Consider the following 24008-nt stretch of genomic DNA (forward strand, 5'->3'; position numbering starts at 1 on the left):
ACTTAAAATGATGCAACAAGTGCAGCTCCCCATCTTGGCAGTACAACAGAAAAGAAAAGCAGCAAGCTTCTCCCCACCTCAGTTTTTCCTTTTGCTGCTCTTACACAGTCCACCTTCTTGGCAGCTATATGAAAAGGAGAGTAGGGGCTGGCTTGTTTGAATGAGGGGTTGTTTGTTTGAATGAGGGCTGTTACCCTGGTTAAAGATGTGCTTTTTAGTTGGCTAAACCTGCATGTGGATAAAAGCAAAAGTTCTGAAATGCGCTTTCTGCGTCTTTAGATGACGATCCCTGCTATGACTTGAGCATGCATCTTAAAAGAGGCATGTCCCATTCTGAGGGAGAAGGGGGAATGCCTGAAGATGGTGTTTGCCATCTATTTTTTAAAAAACACTTATATTAAAAAATATATAAATTAAGGATCTACTGCTGAATTGAGGGGACTGTTTTAGTTGATCTATGTGATCATTGGAATCCTTAAAAAGTGTGTGTGTGTGTGTGTGTGTGTGTGTGTAAGTAAGCCAACACTTGCTGGATGTTCATAGGGGACTGAAGCTGTGGCCCCTTGGAAAACTACTTTTGGCCCCTTGGAAAACTACTACTGTGTGTTTTTCCTAAACACACAGACACACACCCCTCCTCCCTCCTGAGATTACCATATGTTACGGGTGGGGAACATTTTTCCTATGCAGGGTCATTGACCCATGGGAGAAGGAAAGCAGGGGCAGCAAGTAACAGTAGACAGAGCCAGAATCAAAAGTGGATGGTGTTTGCAGCTTTGCAAAGCTCTTACTCTCTCTGTGCCACCTCATCCCTTCTCTCCCCTCCCCCTCTCCCTCTCCCCTCTCCCTCTCCCAGTCTCTCTCCTTCCCCCCCTCCCAGTCTCTCTCCCTCCCCCTCTCCCAGTCTCTCTCCCCCCTTCCCCCCCCCCACACACACGTGTGTGTGTGTGTGTGTGTCATACACATTCCCGAGCAGGAAGAGGAAGCAGTTCCCAGAGCGGTGGTCCAGAGTGCAAGTGTGGGCCTGATGTCAAGGGCTGTAGTTCCCCATCCCAACAGTAGGCCTTGCTGCCACCCCACAAGCCTGTCTTCACTTTCATAGGGACCAGAACCTTGCTTACTTTAACAGAAAGCAGAGATTCTTGGGTTTTTGTATTCTGTGGATTTTCCGCTTGCGTGTGGAATTGCATAGCCCTGGCTATGTCATGCACTAGTAATCTCTTGCTGTAAGTTGTTCGACATGTCAAAGTGACCTGGAATCTTGTGTGAGCCATGAAACAGAATTTCCTCATGTACTATTCTGCTGTAAAATCTCTCCTCTTTTATTTAAGGTTTCATGTAAGGGAGGGGGGGCAAACATTTTAAAGCTCAATTTTTAAAAAGACGCACAAAAGAATATTGGAGAGTCTGTGTCCGTTGTATGCAGAGGCAGCATCCCTGCAGTAGAAATAAGTCCCTGAAAAATACCTTCTGCAAATTTTTTTAGTTATGAGGACATTTCCTAACGAGGGGTTTTGGTGGGGCAGAGGACGAGTGACTCTTGCATCATGAGCTGATTTGGGGGAGGGAGAGAAGGTAGCTGGAGCATGAAATGAGAAGCGGAACAGTGAAGATAACATTTAGAAGCACTTCCTGTGAACAATGGATGGTCCTGCTTCATCGTACTCCTGCTTGCTGATCCACATTTGCTGGAAGGTGGAGAGAGAAGCCAAGATGGAGCCCCCGATCCACACGGAGTACTTCCGTTCAGGAGGAGCAATAATCTGAAGTGGGAGAGAAGTTACAAAAGATACATACAAACACGATCATCAGACAAGGTGCTCATGATGGTTCTACACGGACCCGTGGTACGTGTCTGTAGGATTGCACTGTTAATTTATGAGATGGAGTAATTTAAGATTGGTTGACACTGGCCAGTTCGTACAATTGCAGGGTGATTAATAAGCCATGGTGTCTTGTTAACTACCCTGTGTGTGTCAGCTGGATTTACATAATTACCCTCACTGATGTGGCTTGTTGTGATGTCTGAACCTGGTGAGGGGGGGAGTTCAGGTGGGGTTAACAGACTACCCAGCAACCCTAAAACAGGCCATCGTTTCCGGGTAGTTTGTTACCCACCCCAACCAGCACTTGCCAGGTTCGAGCCACGCTGCCTCAGGCAATTATGTAAAATCTGTTGGCACACACAGGATGGCTATCAAGCTAATGTGGCTTATTAACCATCCTGTGATTGTGTGAACCAGGTCATTAACCGAATGGACTGAAATTTGTGAGGAAACCCTTTAAAAAGAAAAAAATGTGTTTTAAGCACTTCGGGGAATGTCTTGATGTTTTGATTGTGTACAGAATTTTAACATTTTCTGTCAATGTCTACTGTGTTTGTTGGATAGCCCTTAATAAGACCTAAAATGGAGGGTGTGTTCTGCTGCCCTTCTGAAGTCCACTCAGAGCAGAGCCTTCAGTCTACTGGCTCCATCCGTGTGGAACTCCCTGCCTGTTAATGTCAGGCAGGCACTGCCATTTTGTTTGCAGCACCTGACTGAAGACATTTTTATTCCAACAAGCCTTCCCTCATTGACCAGCCATGGTTATATTGGTATAATTTGATTTTAAATACTTCAATTCCATATTTTTGTCTTCTTTTTACCGTTCACTGCTCGGGAATCTGTTAGATATAGAGTGGTATATAAATCCTGTAAAGAGAGAGGGGGGTGTAGGCGCAAAACTGCCCAACAGCAAAGTAACAAGGAAGCTCTGGATCCACTGTGGATGCAGTCTTAAGGTAAAATATATAAGAAAGAAAGACTTAACAGAGTATTTAAAAAAATAGACTTTGAGCTAAATGTTTCATGCACTTCCGCTAATGTGGTTTATTTAACTGAATGTAAAAAAATGGATGTCGTAGGGAAAACTACAACGGACCTAAGAACAAGATTCAGTAACCACAAATCTGCAATTCTTACCAAAAAAAAAACCTGGAGCAGCCTGTTGCAAGACATCTCAACTCACCTGCACAGTCTCTCTGATTTACAGTTGCTTCCAAAAGAACAAACGAAAGACACTGATAAGCTTGACAAAAGGGGAAACCTCTGGATCTACAGCCTCAGAACTCTTAGCCCAAATGGCCTTAATCTGGAGGACAATTCGTAAGCATTGCACCAGTCATATCTCTGTCGTCCCCCCCCCCGTCCCCCCCCAAGGAACATTCATCTCTAGGCATTCCAAACTGCTACTCTTGGTATCTATTTAACAGCAGAGCTGCTGATGAGGGCAGAAGCCGAAACGTTCAGCTCAAAATATATTGCTTATATATATCAACACGTATATACTACCTCTCTGACCTAGTGGTCAGGCCTGGTTATCTCCCCTGGAGTTTATTTCCAAGCAAGTGCGCACTTGGGATCACAGCCTTAGGGTGCTAGCAGACAAATGCTTCCATGGTAGCACCGCTAGGCCAGGGCCTTGGGTGACCTTGACTGACTTGAGACCTAGAGTGTGTTATTTAACCTTGGCTCCCTGATGCCAGTTGGTGGGGCTTGCCTGGAGGTTGGAGGGCCCATAGATCACTGGTCAAGCACGTGCTTGGTATGCAAAAGGTCCTAGGTGTCACATTCCTTCATCCTCTCCTTTTCCAGTCAACATACTTGAGGAAACAAGGCTTCAGGCTACACTATTTTTTCATGACTAGCTTCTTTACAAATGCAGATTCTAGGAAACTCTCAGTCTGCATAGAACCAACTAATCCACACATGTACAAATATCAATAGAGGAGATGAAGTGGAAGTTACAGAAGTTGGCAGCAGTCTGGGCATAAGCTTCACTGCCAGACTTGCTTTGCAGGGATGCCCCTCCCTTAGGGTGGCTCCCCCCCTACGTCTGCTTCCACGAGTGGCCAACCTGGTGGAGCATCTGCGCCCTGCCCCTAACTTTTTTGGCTTCTCTCTGCCACAGACCCTAGCATCCCTCGAGTCATGCCCCTTGCCCTCCTCCTCCTCCTCTCCCTCCGAAATGTGAGCTCTCATGGTGGAGGAATGGGGGAGCCGTTCAGGCTGGGCCATCTGTGTGTCGAGATCTTGGGAAGAAAGTCTGGCTGTATCTGGGCTCACTAGGTGGGGTGCCTCCTCCTGTTCTTGCTGTTCCCAGTCTGAGCTGCCAGAATCTCCACACGCTCAGATTCATTCCTGACCTGGCATGTCCAGTCAAAAATGAGAGCCTCTCCACCTGAGACCATGGGAGCTGATGCCTGCCAGAGTAGACAATACTGGGTTAGATGGGCAAATAAGCTGACCAGCTATTAAGGTTGGAACCAAAAGGTCCTGTTAACCAAGCAAGGGTGAAAGGCCCAGTAAATCAGGCTTCTTACTGACTACCAATAGAAAGAGCATGTGCATGTGTTTTGAACAATCCTATTCCTTTCTGTGCCCGTAGAGCAGTGGTCCCCAACCCCCAGGCTGCGGACTGGTACTGATCCGTGGCTTGTTAGGGACTGGGCTGCAGTAGGGGTGTGGGAACCCCCCCTTACCTTGGGTCCGTGGGGGCAGAGAGGCGATCTGTCCCTCCTCCCCCTCTGGAATCCTTGCTGGCCCTGGCCGGCTCTGCGGCGAGTCCGCGGAGCTGCTGGCCGGCTCCAGCCACTGGGACGCAAATGGCATCCGCGTACGTCCCTGTTCAAGTAATAGACTACGTAAATCTTTATGCAGCCTATTACTGCAAAGAACAGGGATGCAAATGGCGTCCCAGTGGCCGGAAGTCCGCCCCCAGCCAGAGCTGGCCGGCAGCTCTGTGGACTTGCCGCGGAGCTGGCCAGGGCCGGCGAGGATTCCAGGGGGGAGGAGGGATGGATCGCCTCCCCCCCCCCACAGACCCAAGGTAAGGGGGGTTCCCACACCCCTACTGTGGCCCGGCCCTATCCCCCCCCGTCCATGGAAAAATTGTCTTCCATGGACCAGTCCCTGGTCCCAAAAAGGTTGGGGACTGCTGCCGTAGAGGACAATAGCCTCATGTTTAGCCCACTGAATGGCTTTATCAGCACATTTATATAGCTTGGGAAAAAGGAGTAAGGGGAGACATGATCAAGGTATACAGAATTATTCATAATGTGGAGAGGGAGACATTTTTCTCCCTCTCTCAAAATACTAGAGACTGGGGTCATCCCATGAAGCTGTTTGGTGGGAGATTCAGGACAGATAAAATACTAGTTCACACTGCATAGTTAAACTATGGAATTCACTACTGCATGATGTAGCGATGGCCACCAATTTGGATGGCTTAAAAATGGGGTTAGACAAATTCCTGGAGGAAAAGGCTATCAATGGCTACTAGTCTTGATGCCTGTGTGCCACCTCCAAAAGCAGAGGCAGTTGAGCCTGTGTACACCAGTTGCTAGGGAACATGGGTGGAAGGGTGCTGTTGCACTCATGTCCTGCCTGTGGGTTCCTGGTCGGCCACTGTGCGAACAGAGTGCTGGACTAGATGGACCCTTGGTCTGATCCAGCAGGGATCTTCTTATATTCTTATTAAACAAGAGAAAACTGGTGCCTAAAGATACATGGAGAGGAACTGCCCTGGGGTGTAGAGTTCCAGCATCAGTGCCATCCCTGAGGAGGCCCTGTCTGACATACCAAACTGGGCTTGCTGCTTTTCAAAAGAGTACAGCGGGAACTTGGAGGAGGCAATCTGTCAGATTACAAACAGTTCAGCCTTGCTGAGATAATTCAAGCTACCAAAGTCCTGCTGGTGTAAAACAGTGTATGAAACTGCACAAAACAGCGCGTGCGCGCACACACGCACACACACAGGTAATTTCTGCATTTCTAGTACAGCGCAGCTCGCTTTCAGAACTCCAGCAGTTACAATTTGACCATCTGTTGGTCAATCTCACCTTGATCTTCATGGTGCTGGGGGCCAAGGCAGTAATTTCCTTCTGCATACGGTCAGCGATGCCAGGATACATGGTGGTGCCACCAGACAGGACATTGTTGGCGTACAGGTCCTTACGGATGTCGATGTCACACTTCATGATGGAGTTGTAGGTGGTTTCGTGGATTCCCGCAGATTCCATGCCTGGGCGGAAGGTAAGATCGTGAAATCAATTATGACATTTTATGAAGAATTTCATGCTAAATGTCTGGTATGCAAAGCAAACGGAAGCGTGATTGTATCCATTCAGAACCCCTGCTGTTAAGCCTTGGTAGGCTAGTAAAAAACAACAACACACAGTTCAGGCTAGTAACTTCTGGTCTTACATACAAGGCTGTTCTTGTTGATGAAAAACAATTGTAGGTAATCATGTTGGTTCATAGGGGGGAAAAAATCCCCAAAACACAGTCTGGTAAAAGCTTTCTTAAGACCAACCAAAATGCTGTGAAGTTTTGGGCTTCTGCTGTCTGCCGGTATAAGGGACCCAAAGGTTCCAATTAGGGCTGGAGACAGAACCAAATCAGTCCTATGGAAATATATATATATATATATATATATATATATATATATATATATATATATAAAAATAAATAAATATAAATATAAATATATATGTGAAAAATAGCAGACACCCAGTATTGCTTCTTTGCCCCATTACCCTCAGCAGGGGATGCATCTTGCAGTATACCATGCACCTCCCAAAGTTAATCCAATTGCGTCTGTATATCTCTTCCTGCATTCAACCTTAAAACACTTAGAAACAGCAGACTTTGGGGTGACAACATGAACGTCCAGCTTTCTCTCTTTCCCACCTCCCTTATTTTGTTTCACATCCTACCGGGTGAAGAGTTCTGGAGACCTCCAAACCTTGTTCATGACTGTCATGTTTTGGTTGGTCCTCTTGTTGATGAGCATTAAGAAATGGGGTGCAATGGTACCTGTTGCGCACTGTTGCTAGTCCTAGATGCAGACTAGCTCCTGATCCAGTAAGAAGGCCTTCTTGCCTTGTGGCTCTTGTCCCTGAGTTTGCGCATCATGGTAACCCATGGTTTATTTAACCCCGGGCTTGTTGTCCTACCCAGGGTTTGGCAGATGATCAAACAACCCGCGGGGATGAGGAAGAAGTGAACCTTCTTTTTCTATCTTGTGTTGCTACCCAACCATCATTCTTCCCATATTTCGTAAATCTTTGGCCAGACCCCAATTCTCTTTCCACTAGCATTCACATGTCTCTGTGGAGTGACTCCTCCTTGACCATACAAGGTTGCTGCAATGGGTGAAGGACTTTGAAGAAAGAAAGGTGCCCCCCCCCCCGAGGCCAATAAATCTTTAAAAGGAAGGAGATTCACAGAGAATCCTTCACCGAGGGCAAAAGCCAAAGGATTTGGTGGCAGCCTCGGGTTACAGCAGCCGCCAAAAGGAGGTAGTGCTTCCCCCTCTCTTTAGGAGAAGATGTCCTTCCACTGTCCTGGAATTTACAGCCTCCTTGCCTATTTTGGCAAGAAAAGGAGAAGCAAAGAACCTCAGCTGTCTCTCCACCCACTGTCAAAACCTCAGACCTGATCCATAAGTGGAATGTCTACCTGATACCCCTCTGGTCAAGCCTAGTCTCCCACTCTGTTGGATTTCCCTACAATTCTTGATGTGTGTCATTTCAGTTTCAGCTGCCAGTGCAAACCTGTGGCATTTTTGGCAGCCCTGGCAGAGGATGTTGACCTTTCTGCTGCCACTGGTGTATCTTATCTCTTGCACCTCTTCTAATTGCCACCCCAGTTGGCAAACATCCGTTAGTTGACACTTCCATAGAAGACAGCTTCCCTCATAAAGATATTGACTGGAATGATGCCAGTCAAGGTACAAATTGTTGGGGGGAGGGGGGATTTAGCCTGAGAGGAGCAAATGATGGGTAAAGAGAAAAGCATGGAAGGGTTCTGTGTTTGTTATTTGTTTTTGTTTGGTTTTTTGTGGGCCCCACTGCTGCTGCCACCAAATTTGCCATGGCACCAAAAACAGCAGCAATTTTACTTCAAAATAAAGTGTGTGAGGAGCACACAGCCTATATGGAAGCAAAATCGTGCTCCCATTGCACCTTTTTTTGAAGCAGAATCGCTGCATCTTTGCTGCTGCTGAATTTTGGCAGCAAATGGTGGGGCGGGGGGGCAATGTGGCCTCCCGACCCCAAGAAGTTGTCCATACCTGATTTAAATCATGTGTAGAGTTGGGGAGAGGAGGAAACCAAATGTATTCCTTACCTTCAAAAGTACAAAAACTGTTGAAAGTATCTGTTGAAATTGACAAGCAGCTGGCTTCACCACAAACAAGCAAGAGCAACAAGAAACCCTTCAGGCTATGTTTAACCTGGGGCACTCTTTGCCACAGGATGTTCTGATGGCCAATAGCTTGAATTCCAGAAGCATTAGATACATTAGTCTGTTACAAGCCAAAAAACCCCAAGGTCTTGTGGCACCTTATAGATAGGTTCGTTGAGGCATAAGCTTTCATGGACTAGAGAAGCCTTCCCTGATATGTTTTGGATTACAGCTTCCATTAGCCTCAGGCAGCATGGCCAATCATTGAGGACTGTGAGAGTTGTAGGCCAAAAGATCTGGAGGGACCCAGAGTGGGGAAGTCTGAACTAGAACATAAGAGCAGTCCTGCTGGAACAGATTGGAGTGAATCCATCTAGTCTAGCATTTTGCTTCCAAAAGTGGCCAACCAGGTACCCCTTAGAAGCCCACAAGCAGGACATGAAGGCAACTGCCCCCCGGAGCTCATAGCCAGCAGTACCTCTGGCAACATGGAATTCCATAAATGTAATCACACGCTGTGCAAAGAAGTCCTTCCTTTTGCTACATCCAGTATTAGAGGCAGTCTGCCTATGTACACAAGTTGCTGGGGAACATGGGCGGAAGGGGGCAGTTGCACTCTTGTCCTGCTTGTGGGTTTCTTGTGGGCAGCTGGCTGGCCACTGTGTCAACAGAGTGCTGCACTAGATGGACCCTTTGGTCTGATCCAGCATGGCTCATCTTATGTTCTTTTGTCTGTCCTGAGTCAAAGGCCAATCAGTTTAATTGGAGGATCCCAAGTTCTAATACAATGCAAGACATCTGCCTGCTTTATCCGCACCATTTATTGTTTTATGAACTTCTGCTGTTTTCCCCACCCCACCACCCTCCAGCTACAACTCCCAGCCAGAAGAGCCAGTGGTCCAGGGATGATGGAAGTTGTAGTCCAACAGCCTCTGGAGGGCCACAGGTTCCCCACCCCTGCTGTGTAAATAATACTGGACTAAACAGACTTGGTACAACTCAGCTTCTGATGGTCCTGTGAAGTTTGGGCAATTGACTTCTGAGGCTTCAACCACTTGTTCTTCTAGAACAAGTCCTACAGTTGCTCTAAACACCCCGTCCCACCTATAAGCCCACCCCCTCAGTTCTATATCTAAAGACCTCCTCTCTTACCAATAAAAGAGGGTTGGAAGAGGGTCTCTGGGCACCGGAAACGCTCATTGCCAATGGTGATCACTTGCCCATCAGGTAGTTCATAGCTCTTCTCCAGGGAAGAGGAGGAAGCAGCAGTGGCCATCTCGTTCTCAAAGTCCAAAGCCACGTAGCCCAGCTTCTCCTTGATGTCGCGCACGATCTCCCGCTCGGCTGCAGGAAGAAGGAAAAGCACTGACCTGTTAAGTCATTGCCTGGCTGTCAGAAGAAGGGAGCCTCTGGGTTCTATCGCAAACAGCGGAGCTCAGCTAGAGTTATTTTAACCCCCTTACCGGTGGTGACGAAGGAATAGCCGCGTTCAGTTAGGATTTTCATCAGGTAGTCAGTAAGGTCGCGGCCAGCCAGATCCAAGCGCTGGATGGCATGAGGCAAGGCATAGCCCTCATAGATGGGCACGTTGTGGGTGACACCGTCCCCAGAATCCAGTACAATCCCTACAGGAGAGGACACCCTAGTTAGTAGAGAGCTGGGGAAGGAGCTGGAGAACAATATAAAAGGTAGACAGAATGGAAAGACTGCCAGATGACCCAGAGGAGTCAGCTTCATGGGGCGGGGGTTTCTCCTACATCCTCAGATGGCCCTATTCAGTGGCACTGATCTTTTTATCAGGGCAAGGTAGCCACCACTTTACATTTCCCAGTGTCCCAAAGCAATGTTACATCACGTGCACTGGGGAATTGTGGGATATTTAAAATGGCTTGCAGCAGCCTGTTACCTGGCGGTGCAAGCATCAGTACCAGCCTCAACAGCCAAAGCCTGTCTACCTAAAGTTTCTCCTTCCACATTGTTTGGAAGGAGAGTCAGTCTGGTGCAGTCATTAGACGTTTGGACTGGGAAGACCTGGGTTCTAGTTCCCACTTGGCTGTGAAGCTCCCTGGGTGACTGGGCCAGTCACTGATTCTCAGCCTAACCTACCTCACAGGGTTGCTGTTAGGATAAAATGGAGAGGAGGATCATGTAAGCCTCCTTGGACTCCTTGGAGGAAAAGGTGGGATATTAATGCAACAAACAAACACAATCCTGTCCCTTGGCCTACTAATCTCACCTCGCTTCAAACTATGGACTGCAAGCTATGCACTGGTTAGGGAAGCCCGCCCTTAGTGGCAGAGGATGTTACTGCAGGTTTCAGCCATGCAGACACATTTAAATTAATTGAAATTAATGTATGTTTAAAACAAAATAACCCTGAAGTGCACGCCTGTAGGGCCCCCTTGGTTTCAGGTGTCTGAGTTTCACAGTCTTGGTGCTAAAGCACAGACAGACACACATCCCTTTTATTATTCTAAATTAAAATATTCAAAACATGCTTCTTAGTCCCAGAATGAACTACCCAACTCTGCAGATTCTACCCCCACCCTGCACTTACCAGTGGTACGGCCAGAGGCGTACAGGGACAGCACGGCCTGGATGGCCACGTACATGGCGGGTACGTTGAAGGTTTCAAACATGATCTGGGTCATCTTCTCCCGGTTGGCTTTGGGGTTGAGGGGGGCCTCGGTCAACAGGGTGGGGTGCTCCTCAGGGGCCACACGCAGCTCGTTGTAGAAGGTGTGGTGCCAGATCTTCTCCATGTCATCCCAGTTGGTGATGATGCCGTGCTCGATAGGGTATTTCAGGGTCAAGATCCCCCTCTTGCTCTGGGCCTCATCTCCCACATACGAGTCTTTCTGACCCATGCCCACCATGACGCCCTGGAAACAAGCAGGAACAGTTGAGGCACCTCCATGCGGTGCTGGCTCCAGGATTGTGAGGGCCCTTCGGCTGGGTTCCCTCCCTGAGTCTACCTTCCTGCTGCCATGGTCACCGGCTTCTCTTGCTCCTCATTTTCATCATGGCTGCCACTTGCTTGCTTGACAGGCAGAGAGCCAGGGAAGCAATGAAGCAGCGGCATCTCCCGCTCCTCTGCACCACCTCCGTTGTCTGGGCCAGAGCGAGAGGCAGGCAAACAAGCGGGTTGCAAGGATGAAGAAGAGGAGCAACTCCAGGGGGCTGTTGTCAGTTGGGGCCTGGGTCCCCGGCAGCTGCCCGATCGTGCCTGTCCTTGACGCCGACCCTGCCTTCATATTATTCTGTGCTTCATTTGTAGCAAAAGAGGTGTTGGGGCTCCAGTGTGTTTGAAAGCGTTGCCCTCCTATCTGGAAGCTGTTCCCCCGATCCCCGATGTGTGGACGCTCCTTGTTACTCAGTGGTAAGCGAAATACACTCTGCACCTCCTCAGGGACACTTTTCTTGGACCTTCACATTTGTTTCAGTGTTGACACCCGGCACTGCAATCAGATGTCAGGGTCCGGAGTCTTCATATCTAACAGAGGAAGCTGCCTTATACAGAGTCAGGCCGCTGGTCCGTCTAGCACAGTTTTGCCTACTCCATCTGGATGTATGGTAGCTTCCTGGCTGATTTGCAGCAGTCTGGCAAGGATTTATGACTCCAATTATTTAACAATAAACAGCGAAATTATTTCCTACCCACCTACCCTAAATTATACTGTTGAAGTGAAGAAAGGTTGGAGTATTTGGGAGCGGATTTCTGTGAGGAAGGACTGTGGGCGGCATATGTGTTCAGTACCAAAACTGAAGGTGGCGTGCAGCCCTTCTACTCAGAATTCCAAGTCATTCCTGGGCTCAGAATTCTTTCATTCTAAGCATGTATCTTTTGCACGAGGCACTAGTTGGTAGATTTCAGGGATTGGGGAGGGGGGGAGTAGATCCTGCAAGCCTGAAGTCCACCCACCACTGCTCTACTCTGTTGTCAGTGTTTTTTGTAAGTTCTTGTATTTCAGCATAAACCTAAAAAAAACCCAAAACAATAACCTCTAAACACTTTGCCCTGTTCACAGTCAGGGTGGTTAAAAGTTTCTAAAAGGATGGGCACCTTCACCCCCCCCACACACCCTTTGATGGCATGCTTATTGCCAAGCGGAGCTACCAAGAAATCACATCAGACTTTGAAGCTTTGGGAAGGAAATTCAAGAACTTTGGGGCCCAGATAGTTTTCTCATCCATCCTTCCAGTACTTAGAAGAAGGATAGAAAGGGAAAGAAAAATACTCCGGGTGAATGACTGGCTCTGAAGGTGGTGCTGACGAGAGAGATTTGGATTCTGGGACCACGGGCTATACTTCCTAGAAGATGGACTGTTGGCAAGGGATGGGTTGCACCTCACAAAGGCTGGGAAGAATGTGTTTGGCCACAGCATGAAGAACTTTATCAGGAGGGCTTTAAACTGAATGCTCCGGGGAAGGGAGACATAAAGTTGGGGGTAACAATGGATGAAGGCTCATGCACCGCAACGGAGAGAACAACTCTAATAGTGCCCAATAATAGTCTTCACAAACATGTAGGAAGAAAGCAGACTATGAAGCACATGGTCTTTGATGCCTATATACCAATGCCCAGAGTATGGGAAACAAACAGAACGAACTTGAACTCTTAATACAGGAGGGAAATTATGACTTGATAGGTGTAACTGAGACTTGGTGGGATGACTCTCATGACTACAATACAGCAATTGAAGGACTTGTTCAAAAAGAAGAGGAGGAACAGAAAGGGAGGTGGGGTTGCACTATATGTGAAAAATACATATCTCTGTACAGAAATACAGGAGGATGAGCTTGGTAGCCCCATCGAGAGCATCTGGGTTAAAATAAATGGAGCAAAGAATAAAAGGAACCTGGTGATCGGAGTCTGCTACTGGCCACCCAATCAAGGAGAAGGCAAGGATGAAACTTTTGAAAAGCAAATAGTCAATGTTTCAAGGAAGCATAATGTAGTAGTAATTTGTTGTTCAGTCATTCAGTCGTGTCCAACTCTTCGTGACCCCATGGACCATAGCACGCCAGGCCTTCCTGTCCTGCGCTCTCTCCCGGAGCGTGCTCAAGTTCATATTCATTGCATCGGTAATGCTATCTAGCCATCTCATCCTCTGCCGTCCCCTTCTCCTTCGATGTTCAATCTTGCCATCTCATGTTTGATCACCTCCAGCTTACCTTGATTCATTGATCTGACATTCCAGGTTCCTAAACAATATTGTTCTTTACAGCATCGGATTTTCTTTTCACCACCAGACACATCCACAGCTGAGTGTCCTTTCGGCTTTGGCCCAGCCGCTTCACTCTTTCTGGCGCTACTTGGAAATACCCTCTGCTCTTCCCCAGTAGTATATTGGACACCTTCCGACCTGAGGGGCTCATCTTCCGGCGTCATCTCTTTTAGCCTTGTGATACGTTCCATGGGGTTTTCTTGGCAAGAATACTGGAGTGGGTTGCCATTTCCTTCTCCAGTGGACCACATTTTGTCAGAACTCTCTGCCATGACCTGTCCGTCTTGGGTGGCCCTGCACGGCATAGCTTATGGCTTCACTGAGTTACGCAAGCCCCTTCGCCACAACAAGGCAGTGATCCATGAAGGGGTAGTAGTAATGGGGGACTTCAATTTCCCCGATATTTGTTGGGAGACAAATTCTGCAAAACACGGCCCCTCCAGGAAATTCCTGACTTGTGTGGCGGATAACTTCCTCCTACAGAAAGTAGAGGAAGGAACTAGAGGATCAGCTATCCTTGACTTGATCCTAACCAACAGAGATGACTTAGTGGATAAAGTAGCAGTTACAGGAACTCTGGGGGAAAGTGACCATGTTATACTTGAGTTCTTGGTTCTAAAGGAAGCAAAAGCCGAGTGTAGCCAAATGCGTACCCTGGATTTTAGGAAAGCCGATTTTAATAAACTCAGAATAATAATAAGTAAGGTCCCATGGCAAGCGACTCTAACGAGAAAAGGAGTCCAAGATGGGTGGGAGTTTTTCAAAAAGGAAATTCTCAAGGCACAATTACAAACCATTCCAACAAGAAAAAAAGGTGGAAGACAACAGAAGAAGCCAATGTGGCTTCACAAGAAGCTTAGAGATGACCTGAAAACAAAAAAGCACACATCTAGGAAGTGGAAGGAAGGCCAAGCTACAAAGGAAGAGTACAGGTGGGTAGCACAGAATTGCGGGGATGGTGTCAGGAAAGCTAAAGCTGAGAATGAGCTGAGGTTAGCAAGGGATGCTTAAAGCAACAAAAAGGCTTTCTTCAGCTACGTGCATAGTAAAAGACAGAGGAAAGAAATGGTGGTTTAACTATTAAATAAGGATGGCAAAATGATAACAGATGACAAAGAAAAGATAGAAATGCTCAATTCCTACTTTGGCTCAGTCTTCTCCCAAAAGAGGGTCTATGACCCCCCCCCCCCAGCAAAGGTGAAGTACAGGCTGAAGGGACAGGATTGCAGCTTGAGATTGATAGGTGTATGGTCAAGGAACACCTAATTACTTTGAATTAGTTCAAATCTCCAGGGCCAGATGAACTGCATCCTAGAGTAATAAAGGAACTGGCAGAACAGCTCTCAGAACCACTGTCTATTATCTTTGAGAAATCATGGAGGACGGGGGAAGTGCCAGATGACTGGAGGAGGGCTAACGTTGTCCCTATCTTCAAAAAGGGTAAAAAGGAGGAACCTGGGAACTACAGACCAGTCAGTCTGACATCAATCCCTTGGAAAATTCTGGAGCAGATGATAAAGGAATCCACCTGGAAGCACCTTGACAACAATGCAGTGATTACTCGAAGCCAACATGGATTTGTCAAGAACAAATCCTGCCAGACGAATTTGATCTCATTTTTTTGATCAGGTAACCTCCCTTGTGGACTCTGGGAATGCTGTGGACGTAATATACCTTGACTTCAGCAAAGCTTTCGACAAAGTGCCCCATGATATCCTGATGAGCAAACTAGCTCAAAGTGGGCTAGATGAAACAATGATCTGGTGGATCCACAGTTGGCTACAGAATCGGCCTCAAAGAGTGCTTATCAATGGGATCTTCTCAAACTGGGGAGAGGTAACAAGCGGGGTACCGCAGGGCTCAGTCCTGCACCCAGTGCTCTTCAACATTTTTATTAATGACTTGGAGGAGGAGGTGCAGGGAATACTGATCAAATTTGCAGATGACACCAAATTAGGCGGGATAGCTAATACCTTGGAAGACAGAAACAAAATTCAAAGTGATCTGGATAGACTGGAGTGCTGGGCTGAAAACAACAGAATGACATTTAACAGGGATAAATGCCAAGTTCTGTACCTAGGAAAAAGAAACCAAATGCACAGTTACAAGATGGGGGATACTTGGCTCAACAACACTACAAGTGAGAAGGATCTTGGAATTGTTATCGATCACAAGCTGAATATGAGCCAACAATGTGATGTGGCTGCAAAAAAAGCCAATGCTATTTGGGGCTGCATTAATAGAAGCATAGCTTCCAAATCCCGGGAAGTACTAGTTCCCCTCTACTCAGCACTGGCTAGGCCTCATCTGGAGTACTGTGTCCAGTTCTGGGCACCACACTTTTAAGAAGGATGCAGACAAGCTGGAGAGGGTTCAGAGGAGGGCAACAAAGATGATCAGGGGACTAGAAACAAAGCCCTATGAAGAGAGACTGAAAGAACTGGGCATGTTTAGCCTTGAGAAGAGAAGACTGAGGGGAGAGAGGATCGCGTTCTTCAAGTACTTGAAAGGTTGTCACAGAGAGGAAGGTCAGGATCACTTGTCGATCCTCCCAGAGTGCAGGACACAGAATAATGGGCTCAAGTGACAGGAAGCCAGATTCCGGCTGAACATCAGGAAAAACCTCCTGACAGTTAGAGCAATACGACAATGCAGCCAAATCCCTAGGGAGGTAGTGGGCTCTCCCACACTAGAGGCATTCAAGTCGAGGCTGGACAGCCACCTGTCAGGGATGCTTTGACTTGGATTCCTGCATTGAGCAGGGGGCTGGACTCAATAGCCTTGTAGGCCCCTTCCAACCCTACTATTCTATGATTCTCTGATTATTGGCTGGAGCTGGAAATTTTAATCTGCAGCTCATCACTTTGAGAACTGGGAGGTGATGGAATCATATTTGTGGCACGCAAATGTGAGTGTGTCTCACCTGAGCAAAGAATTGTGGGGTAGTCAAATTATTTTTAGAAAGGGAAATCTTTGGGCAAATTATTTTCAGGGGTAACTAACTTGGAAGCCCTGCCACAGTAGAGGGGGATGACATGAAATGAGAACAAAAGTGGATGTTGTTTGTTTGTTTTTGTTTATTTAGGTTTATATACTCTGACACAACAAGTGCTCCCAAGATATGTCGCAATAAATGAATAAAACTATCCAATAACCTCATAAAATCATTAAACAGTAATATAAAACAACAAGACATTAGCCTTCTATGTTTAAGTGACATAACACTTAAAACTGTGGTTAATTTTAACTACGGTTAGTGAAAACAAACCCGCTTTCATAAACTATGGTTTGAACTTGGTGCTTCCACCACCAACTTTAGTTAAGATGAGCCTCTGTTTCCTCAAGTTTGGATAACATGGCAAGCGAAAAGCAAACACTTTCGAACTGCCTCATGGTGGGGAGGGGAGGGGCAGGGCAGGGGAGCATGGAAAGCCAAGGGTCCCTGTGGCATATTCTCGGAAAGCTAAACCAGGTGTGGGCAACTCGTAGTCCAAAATATCTGGAGGGCCACAAGTTGCCCAGGCAAGTCATGGGCAACTTGTGGCCCTCCAGATGTTTTGACCTACAAGTTGCCCACACCTGGTTTTTCCACATCCTTCCCCAAACTGGTGCTCTCCAGATGTTTTGGACTTCAATTCCCATTAGTCCTAGCCAGCATGACCAATGGTCAGGAATGCTGGGAGTTGTAGTCTTAAAACTTCTGGAGGGCACCACGTTGGGGAAAGCTGGTTTAGCATTATATCTGATACCAGTTCAATAAAATACAGCAGATCTATGGCCAAAATGGTTTTAAAAGTCTTAATAGGCTTGTAAAGGCTTTATTGTTAACTGCTGAATCCTGGGCCATATGGAAACAGATTCTTTACCAGGGTGAAAATATATTCGTGTCTGGAATTTGTGGGGGCACAGCAGCAGGAATGCTGTTTCTATGTAAGGATTTCTTGCTGCTGCTTATAGTAGAAGCCACCTCTGGGGTGGAGCACAAGGGATGTATATAATTATCTCTCTTCCCCACACCCACCCCTATGCCCCACTTCCAAAGTGGCTGTTGGCTTTTAAAGTATGGCCTAGCTGGGAGCAGCTGTTTAAGAGCATAACTTTACCTCAGGGGAAACGTGATCCCCTCAGAATGCAAAGAGGCAAGTTATCTCTTAATTACCCTGCTTGGAATTTCTCAGGGCCACCCCCTGCTGTTGTGGGGCTGATCTTTACTGGCCTCCCCGGCCCTTCAAGGACATAACTTGGCCAGCGTGGAGAGGCCAAGGCAATTGGTCGCATCCGTCTTTTGTGTTCCCACCACTGTCACCTGGCAGGAAGGAGTTTGGGTGGCAGGCTCTTCACAACTTTTGAAAAACAAGGAAAAGTGGTGGAGCTGAGCGGTCGTGGTGCCAATGCGACTCTTGAAGCTGCATGTAGTGATCCTTGAGGGGCTTAGTTGCAAAATAGAGAGGTGTTCAAGCCACCCCCTTTTACCCCTCCCTCCCTCCCCTTCCGCATCCAGTGCCCTGCTGGGAGAAGCACAAATCACTCCTGCCAGAGGTCTGAACTGATCACTTGCAGAGGGCTTTTGAAATGAGGCAGAGGGCAACATAAAATTAGGCTGATGGCCACAGGTTGCCTACCTCTTATCTAGGACCCCTGGCCTAGATCAGCTCACAAGAACTGCCTTGCCAGAGCAGACCAAGTGTCTGCTTTAGCCCAGCACTCTGCATATGCTCCAACTCTCCCAGTTTACCTGGGACAGCCCCCAATTGGTAAATCTCGGTCCCTGTTTTGCCTGGTTTTTGCCTGTTGGGGATGCCTCATTAAATACATATTGTTGCGAGTTGTGAGCATTATCCTTTTTCAGGTTCCAGCTCCTTCCTCCAAAGTCTCTAGAGGTTAAACCTCAGCGTTAACAGGGGGTGCACACTGTCGCTAGTGCACAACGCATATAATGCATGCGTGTGAACTCGAAGGCACCGCACGGTGCATAGCCTAGTACGCTGCAGCTACCTAGGTCTGCTTTGAACAGGACAAAATTTTGAAAGACAATTCGTTTGTCTTGTAATTATTTAGTACTATAGATAATGTACTGTAGTACACTGGTACACAACGCGGCACCTGTGGACATCATTGCGACCTCAGGCACATTTCTTGGTGCCTGTGGAGGTGCCCTACCCCTCCCACTTTTTTCTTTATTTAAAAAAAAATGTGTCTCACTGCCAATTAATACAGTCAATCATCCATCAAAAAAGCAATATAAGTTAGTAAAATTACAACATAGGCGTACAAGATACTTCTAAAAAAATACTTCCCAAGCTCAATGATTAAAGAGTGCTCTCACCACAAACTTAGGGGCTAGAGACCTGAACAGGCCATAAGAGACTCGCACAAAAACATCTTACCCCCACTAGAAGAATGAATTGGTGCTTCACCATCCTCCCATTCTAACTATTCAGAGGTTCAGGGTGAACAAGCAATTGGTCTAAATAACTGACTGGGTGTGTGGAGGCTGGTTGTCACTATGGTATGGTGCTCTGTACATGCCTGGTCTTTCTAAGGTTGGCCCTGGCTCTGCATATAGTCTCTGAACCTCTGCACTGACCGGTGCAATTCAGGGATAGCCCTATGGACCAGCATGTGCAACCAGTCGCCCTTGCTTTGATGCATTTCAGTGGCCCCTGGATATCATTGCTTTCAGTCCATCCCTCCACTTAAGCCCTGCTGCAGCCATGGCTCCCTTACCTGGTGTCTTGGGCGTCCAACGATGGAGGGGAAGACAGCACGGGGGGCATCGTCACCAGCAAAGCCAGCCTTCACCAAACCGGAGCCATTGTCACAGACTAAGGCGGTGGTCTCCTCGTCATCACACATGGTGTCGGCTCACTGGGGATAAGAGACCAGAAGTTAGGGTTGCATCCCAGAAGTGACCCATGCTGGCCTCACCTGGCTCTGTTTTCCTTCCCTGACAGAGCTCCCTCTGTCCCATGTCACATGTGAATATGGGATGCAAGGAGAAGAGGGTAAGGACAACTGCCCAGTGGTAGAGCACCTGCTTTGCTTGCCAGAGATCCCCCTTGCCGGAGATCCCACTTGCTTGCCGGAGATCCCACTTTCAATCCCCATCAGCTCCAGTTAAAAAAAGGATTGGGTAGCAGATGATGGGGAAGAATTTTGGAGATAGGCAATCTAGTGCCCTCCCGATGTGCTTGACTACAACTCCCATCAGCCTACCCCACATGGCCAGTGATAATGGGTTATGGGGCTTGTAGTCCAAGACAACTGAAAGGCACCAGGTTACCTACCCCATAGATCAGGGGTGTCAACCCTCTTTCAGTCTGAGGGCCATATTTGATTTCAGAGAAGCTGTTTGGGGCTGCATTCCAGTGGTGGGTGGGGTCAAAATAGCAGTATATTTTAGCTTAAAGCTTTTACTTCCCGTAAAAGCCTTCAGAGATGCCTTTCAACCTGTGGGGGGAATGTGCCAAAGCCAGGAAACCTGCAAAAGACTGGCGGTAGAACAGTAACGCTGGAGTAAAACAATGAAATAATGTCTTGCCGATCATTCCCCATTTTAAAAATGAGTGAACAAAAAGAAAGCAGTTCTGGAACAAACTGCAACTAGTGCAGAAGCAACCATGTGAAATGCCGGCTGTTAACTGCAAAACTCTTTTGAACCATCACACATACACCAGCTAATGTGTTTTAACAATCCAGATTCTGACAAACTGTTGTGACTACAGATTCTCTGTCTCTCTGCTCCCACTTTCAAGGCACATTTACAAATGAGGTGTGTGTGTGGGGAGGTGGCGGGGGGATTAGTGAGGATGAGTACAAAACCTCTGTGCTTGGTAGTTATTTCAGATTAATTAACAGAACAGAGTGATTTGGAGGGACACTGCCCATTGTTCTGTTCCCCCCGTTATGCAGTCTCTGCCCCAAAGAGCTTACAATCAAATCGAAGTCAAGTGTACTCACCAACTCCCGCTGCAGCCCAGGGATAGGAAGAAGAAGGTAGCTGGGGTTTGGCTGCCTTTCAGTGATTTATAACCCTGACCTCCCTGCAACCCTGATACTCCTCAATCCCTCCCTGCTTTCCCCCCATGGCTACTCCCACACCCTGCCTGCCCCTCCAGGGGTTGAGGGACACTTCACACATTCCATATTTGGACACGTTCCAGGCCACCTGTCAGTTGTGCCTTTCATGGGCATTCATGGCTGAACTGTCAGAGAAGCCAGAACCCACCCACCCAGCTCCCTGCAGTCTTAGCCCTCTCCTCCCCCCGCCACCAATTCCTTATTTTGCAGGCCCTTGTAAGGCCAAAAGGGGAGACCCCCTCCTTGAAGTAACCATGGCAAAAGCCATTCTTCAGCCATATACAGCAGTGACACCCTTGCCTGGGAATTTGCCTGCATCCAGACAAGCCCCAAAGGATCATCGGCTTTCTTCCGCTTGTGGGAGATGGAGAAGAAGCAGCTGAGGTCAGGGTTTTCGTTCTTAAGACAAGAGAGTAGTACAAGAGTTCTAGCACTGGGGCTTGTATATCAGGATGCATGAAGGACACACTGTTAATTAATAATAATTCCATTGGTATTAGAGCAAGAAGGATGCACTGCTAACCGTCCTGGTGTTCTATTGTGTGTGAGAAGAAGGAAAGAGAGGTTTCTGCCCCCTAAGAGCTTGCAGTCTCTAAATGCTGACAACAGAGTATAAGGAGGAGAAAGAGGAACATTAAGATGGATAAGCAAATAAAGTATGTCCTTAGACATGTTTACAATTGGGGGATGAGAATTAAGGGAACATCCCATGCCTGGGGAGTGTGTGGCTTCCAGATGTGGGACTCCAACTGTTATCCCTAACCACTGCCCAAGCTAGCTGTTGCTGATAGGAGTTAGAGTCTAGCAACATCTGGAGGACCACAGGCTCCCCAGCCCTGGGCTAAACCAAACATTTGGGCGAAAGGGATCTGAAAAAGAGATGGGTTGCCCCTATGCCCGGAAGGCGAGGGAAGGGCTTCCGGGCATGATGCCTGCTTCCAATCACCAGATTTACATTCCTTACCTTGTTTGCCCTCATGATAGCCCTGCAACGTAGGCATCTGTCTTACAGATGGGTAACTGAGTATGTGAAGGACAGTAAACTTAGACTGTGGTGGGGTAGCAACAGCTGCTTGCTTTTTCAAGAAAGGTTTAGACAAATGAACAGAGGATGTCTATCGGTGGCTATTAATTGTAACAGCTACAAACTGCCGAGTCACAGTATAACTTGGTTCACACGTAACGACAACCCAGAGTATGGGTTGTTGTTCAATCATGGGTTATTGTTATGTGCGAAACCCTGCACTATGGTTTAACTATAGGCTGTTAGCCATGAACAAAACCATGGTTTGTTGTTGGGTTGTGAACTCTGGGTTGTTTGTGGTTAACAAACCATAGTTAAATCATAGTGCAGAGTTTTGCATGTAACAACCACCCACGGTTCAGCTATGCAGTTGAGTTTCCCGCATATGGGGAAATCGCAGGGGTCAGCACACTATACCTCCGATCAGATGGTGTGCAGGGGGGGAAGGGCTGTCCCCATCAGGCCCTGTTTCTGAATTTCCCAGGATGCACAAGGCTGGCCAGAGTTGGAGAAAAAATGCTGCACTAGATGGATTTTGGATCTAAGCCAGTAAGGCTACTAGGATATTTTTTTATTATTTATCAGTTCTGCCCAGTGCATATATAATATTTGAAAAAATCTTTGAAAGGGTTAGGGGAAGCCACTGTCATGGGTGGGGACCCACAAGCAGCACACACACCCTAGTTAAGGCGGAAAAGAGGATAGCTGCACAATGTCTTTTGACTGGTGGTGCCAGGACCTGTTTGTCTGGACCAGCCTTCCCCAACTTGTGCCCTCCAGCTGTTTGGGACTACAACCCCCAGCATTCCTGACCATTGGCCAGGCTGGCTGGGGCTGATGGGAGTTGAAATGCAAAACATCTGGAGGGCAGCAGGTTGGGGACTGGTCTGGATGCACCCACAGACATAACTTCACTTTGGGGAGAAGGCATTATTTGCATGTTTTCTTCACAAAACAAAACATAACAAGCCATCTGTCTTCTTTTCAGAGTGCGGGAACTGGGTTGCTGACAGAATACAGTTTGAGGCATGATGACCTGAATGGAAGCTTAGGCACAGCTGCTTGGAACGTCATCTGGTACAGAAGGCACAATATGGCCTGGATGTTGATGCACCTCCACGTTTCGCTGCTCTCCTTGCCTACCCGATGTTGATCACATCAGTTGGAACCAGAGCTGTATCCCTTTCCCCCTAGATGTGGAGGTGGGTCACGGACAGGGCAGGCATCAAGGGTAGGCATGGTTGGGCACCTGCCGAGGGCCCACACCCCAGCAGGGGCCCACTGACAAGAGCCCCCTGGACTTGCTCCTCCTCTTCACCACTGCATCATTCTTGCATTTTTTCCTCTCGCCCTGGCCCAGACAACGGTGGTGGTGGTGAGAAGGAGGAGAAGCAGATGCCCCTGCCTGCTTGCTCCCTGGCTCTCTGCCTGTCAAGCAGGCAAGTGGCAGCAATGATGAGAAAGAGGAGGGGGAGCAGCTGGTGACCATGGTGGTGAGATGGTAAACTCACTGAGGGAGCGGCCCGTTGAGGGTGTCTTGCCCAAGGGCCCTTCGAAACCTAGAGCCCTGAGAAAGCTCTCCCCTCCTAGATGTTTGGCTGGGCCTAGGTGAAAGTCTCTCAAGAACTGTTAATCCCGCTCTTTTCATCAAGGGATGCCTCGGCTGGTCAGCTGGCCTGGGCTTCTGCTGTGCCAGCATTTTTTAAAAGAGCAGAATGGGGAGAGAACAGAGCCTGAGAAATGCAGCATCCACAAGGCCTGCTGTGCAAGCAGTGTTTACATGGGCCGCAGCCAATGCTACGGCCGCCAGCTGGTGCCAAGGAATGCATGGGCTCAGCTGCAAGGTTCTCTTCTGCCCCCAAAGGGGGTGCAGCAAATCGGTTACCTCCCACTGCACCTAGTAGGGAGGCGGGGGGAGGTTGTGCGGAGACACACAGAACAAATGGCTGAGGGTGAAAAGCCAAGATAGTTGCCTGGAGTGTCCCAGTGAAACCAATGGCAGAGAACAAACCAGGAATAGCTAAGGGGCCTCAATGAGATCCAGCCCTTATGTGGACAAGCGTTAGGGTGGCCACTTTTACATGTGGATGGACAACTTCAAGGCCTCCGCTCTGCTGTGTCTTGTTATGGTTCATTGACTTTAAACCAGACTTGGACTGGACATCCGATCAAATAGAGGACACCTTCAAATAGAGGACTGTCCTCTGCCAACTCTCCAAAATAGAGGATTGTCCTCTGTAAAGTAGGTCATCTGTCCACCCTAGGCTGGCTGGGGCTTACAGGAGTACGACGTCTGGAATGTCACAGGTTCCCCACTCCTAGGTTAGCGTGTCAAACTATGACTGGGAGGCCTGCGTTCAAATTCCGACTCAGCCATTAAGCTCTTACTAGACCAGTCACAACCTCTCGGTTTAACCTACCTTACAGGGTTGTTGTGAAGAAAAAAT

At 47.8% G+C, this 24008-nt stretch overlaps 1 protein-coding gene and 1 long non-coding RNA gene across 2 annotated transcripts; one reads left to right on the forward strand and one right to left on the reverse strand.

The window, feature by feature from the left end:
* Positions 1-1300: 1300 nt before the first annotated feature.
* On the reverse strand, positions 1301-20568 carry LOC146334380 (actin, alpha cardiac muscle 1-like). The gene is made up of 7 exons (XM_084824843.1): positions 20418-20568; positions 19185-19325; positions 10786-11110; positions 9692-9853; positions 9381-9572; positions 5882-6063; positions 1301-1763 (listed from the first exon to the last, which is right to left on the reverse strand). The coding sequence occupies exons 2-7, from the start codon at positions 19311-19313 to the stop codon at positions 1620-1622; spliced, it is 1134 nt and encodes a 377-aa protein (XP_084680969.1). The 5' UTR covers positions 19314-19325; positions 20418-20568; the 3' UTR covers positions 1301-1619.
* LOC146334381 (uncharacterized) lies at positions 10662-22763 on the forward strand. Its single transcript, XR_014786366.1, has 3 exons — positions 10662-10845; positions 11506-11607; positions 22550-22763. It is a non-coding gene; the product is annotated as an uncharacterized LOC146334381 (long non-coding RNA).
* Positions 22764-24008: the final 1245 nt, after the last annotated feature.

The sequence above is a fragment of the Heloderma suspectum genome, chromosome 17 (assembly GCF_057233095.1).
Source record: "Heloderma suspectum isolate Gila_16-S chromosome 17, 16-S_ref, whole genome shotgun sequence".
NCBI lineage: Eukaryota > Metazoa > Chordata > Lepidosauria > Squamata > Helodermatidae > Heloderma > Heloderma suspectum.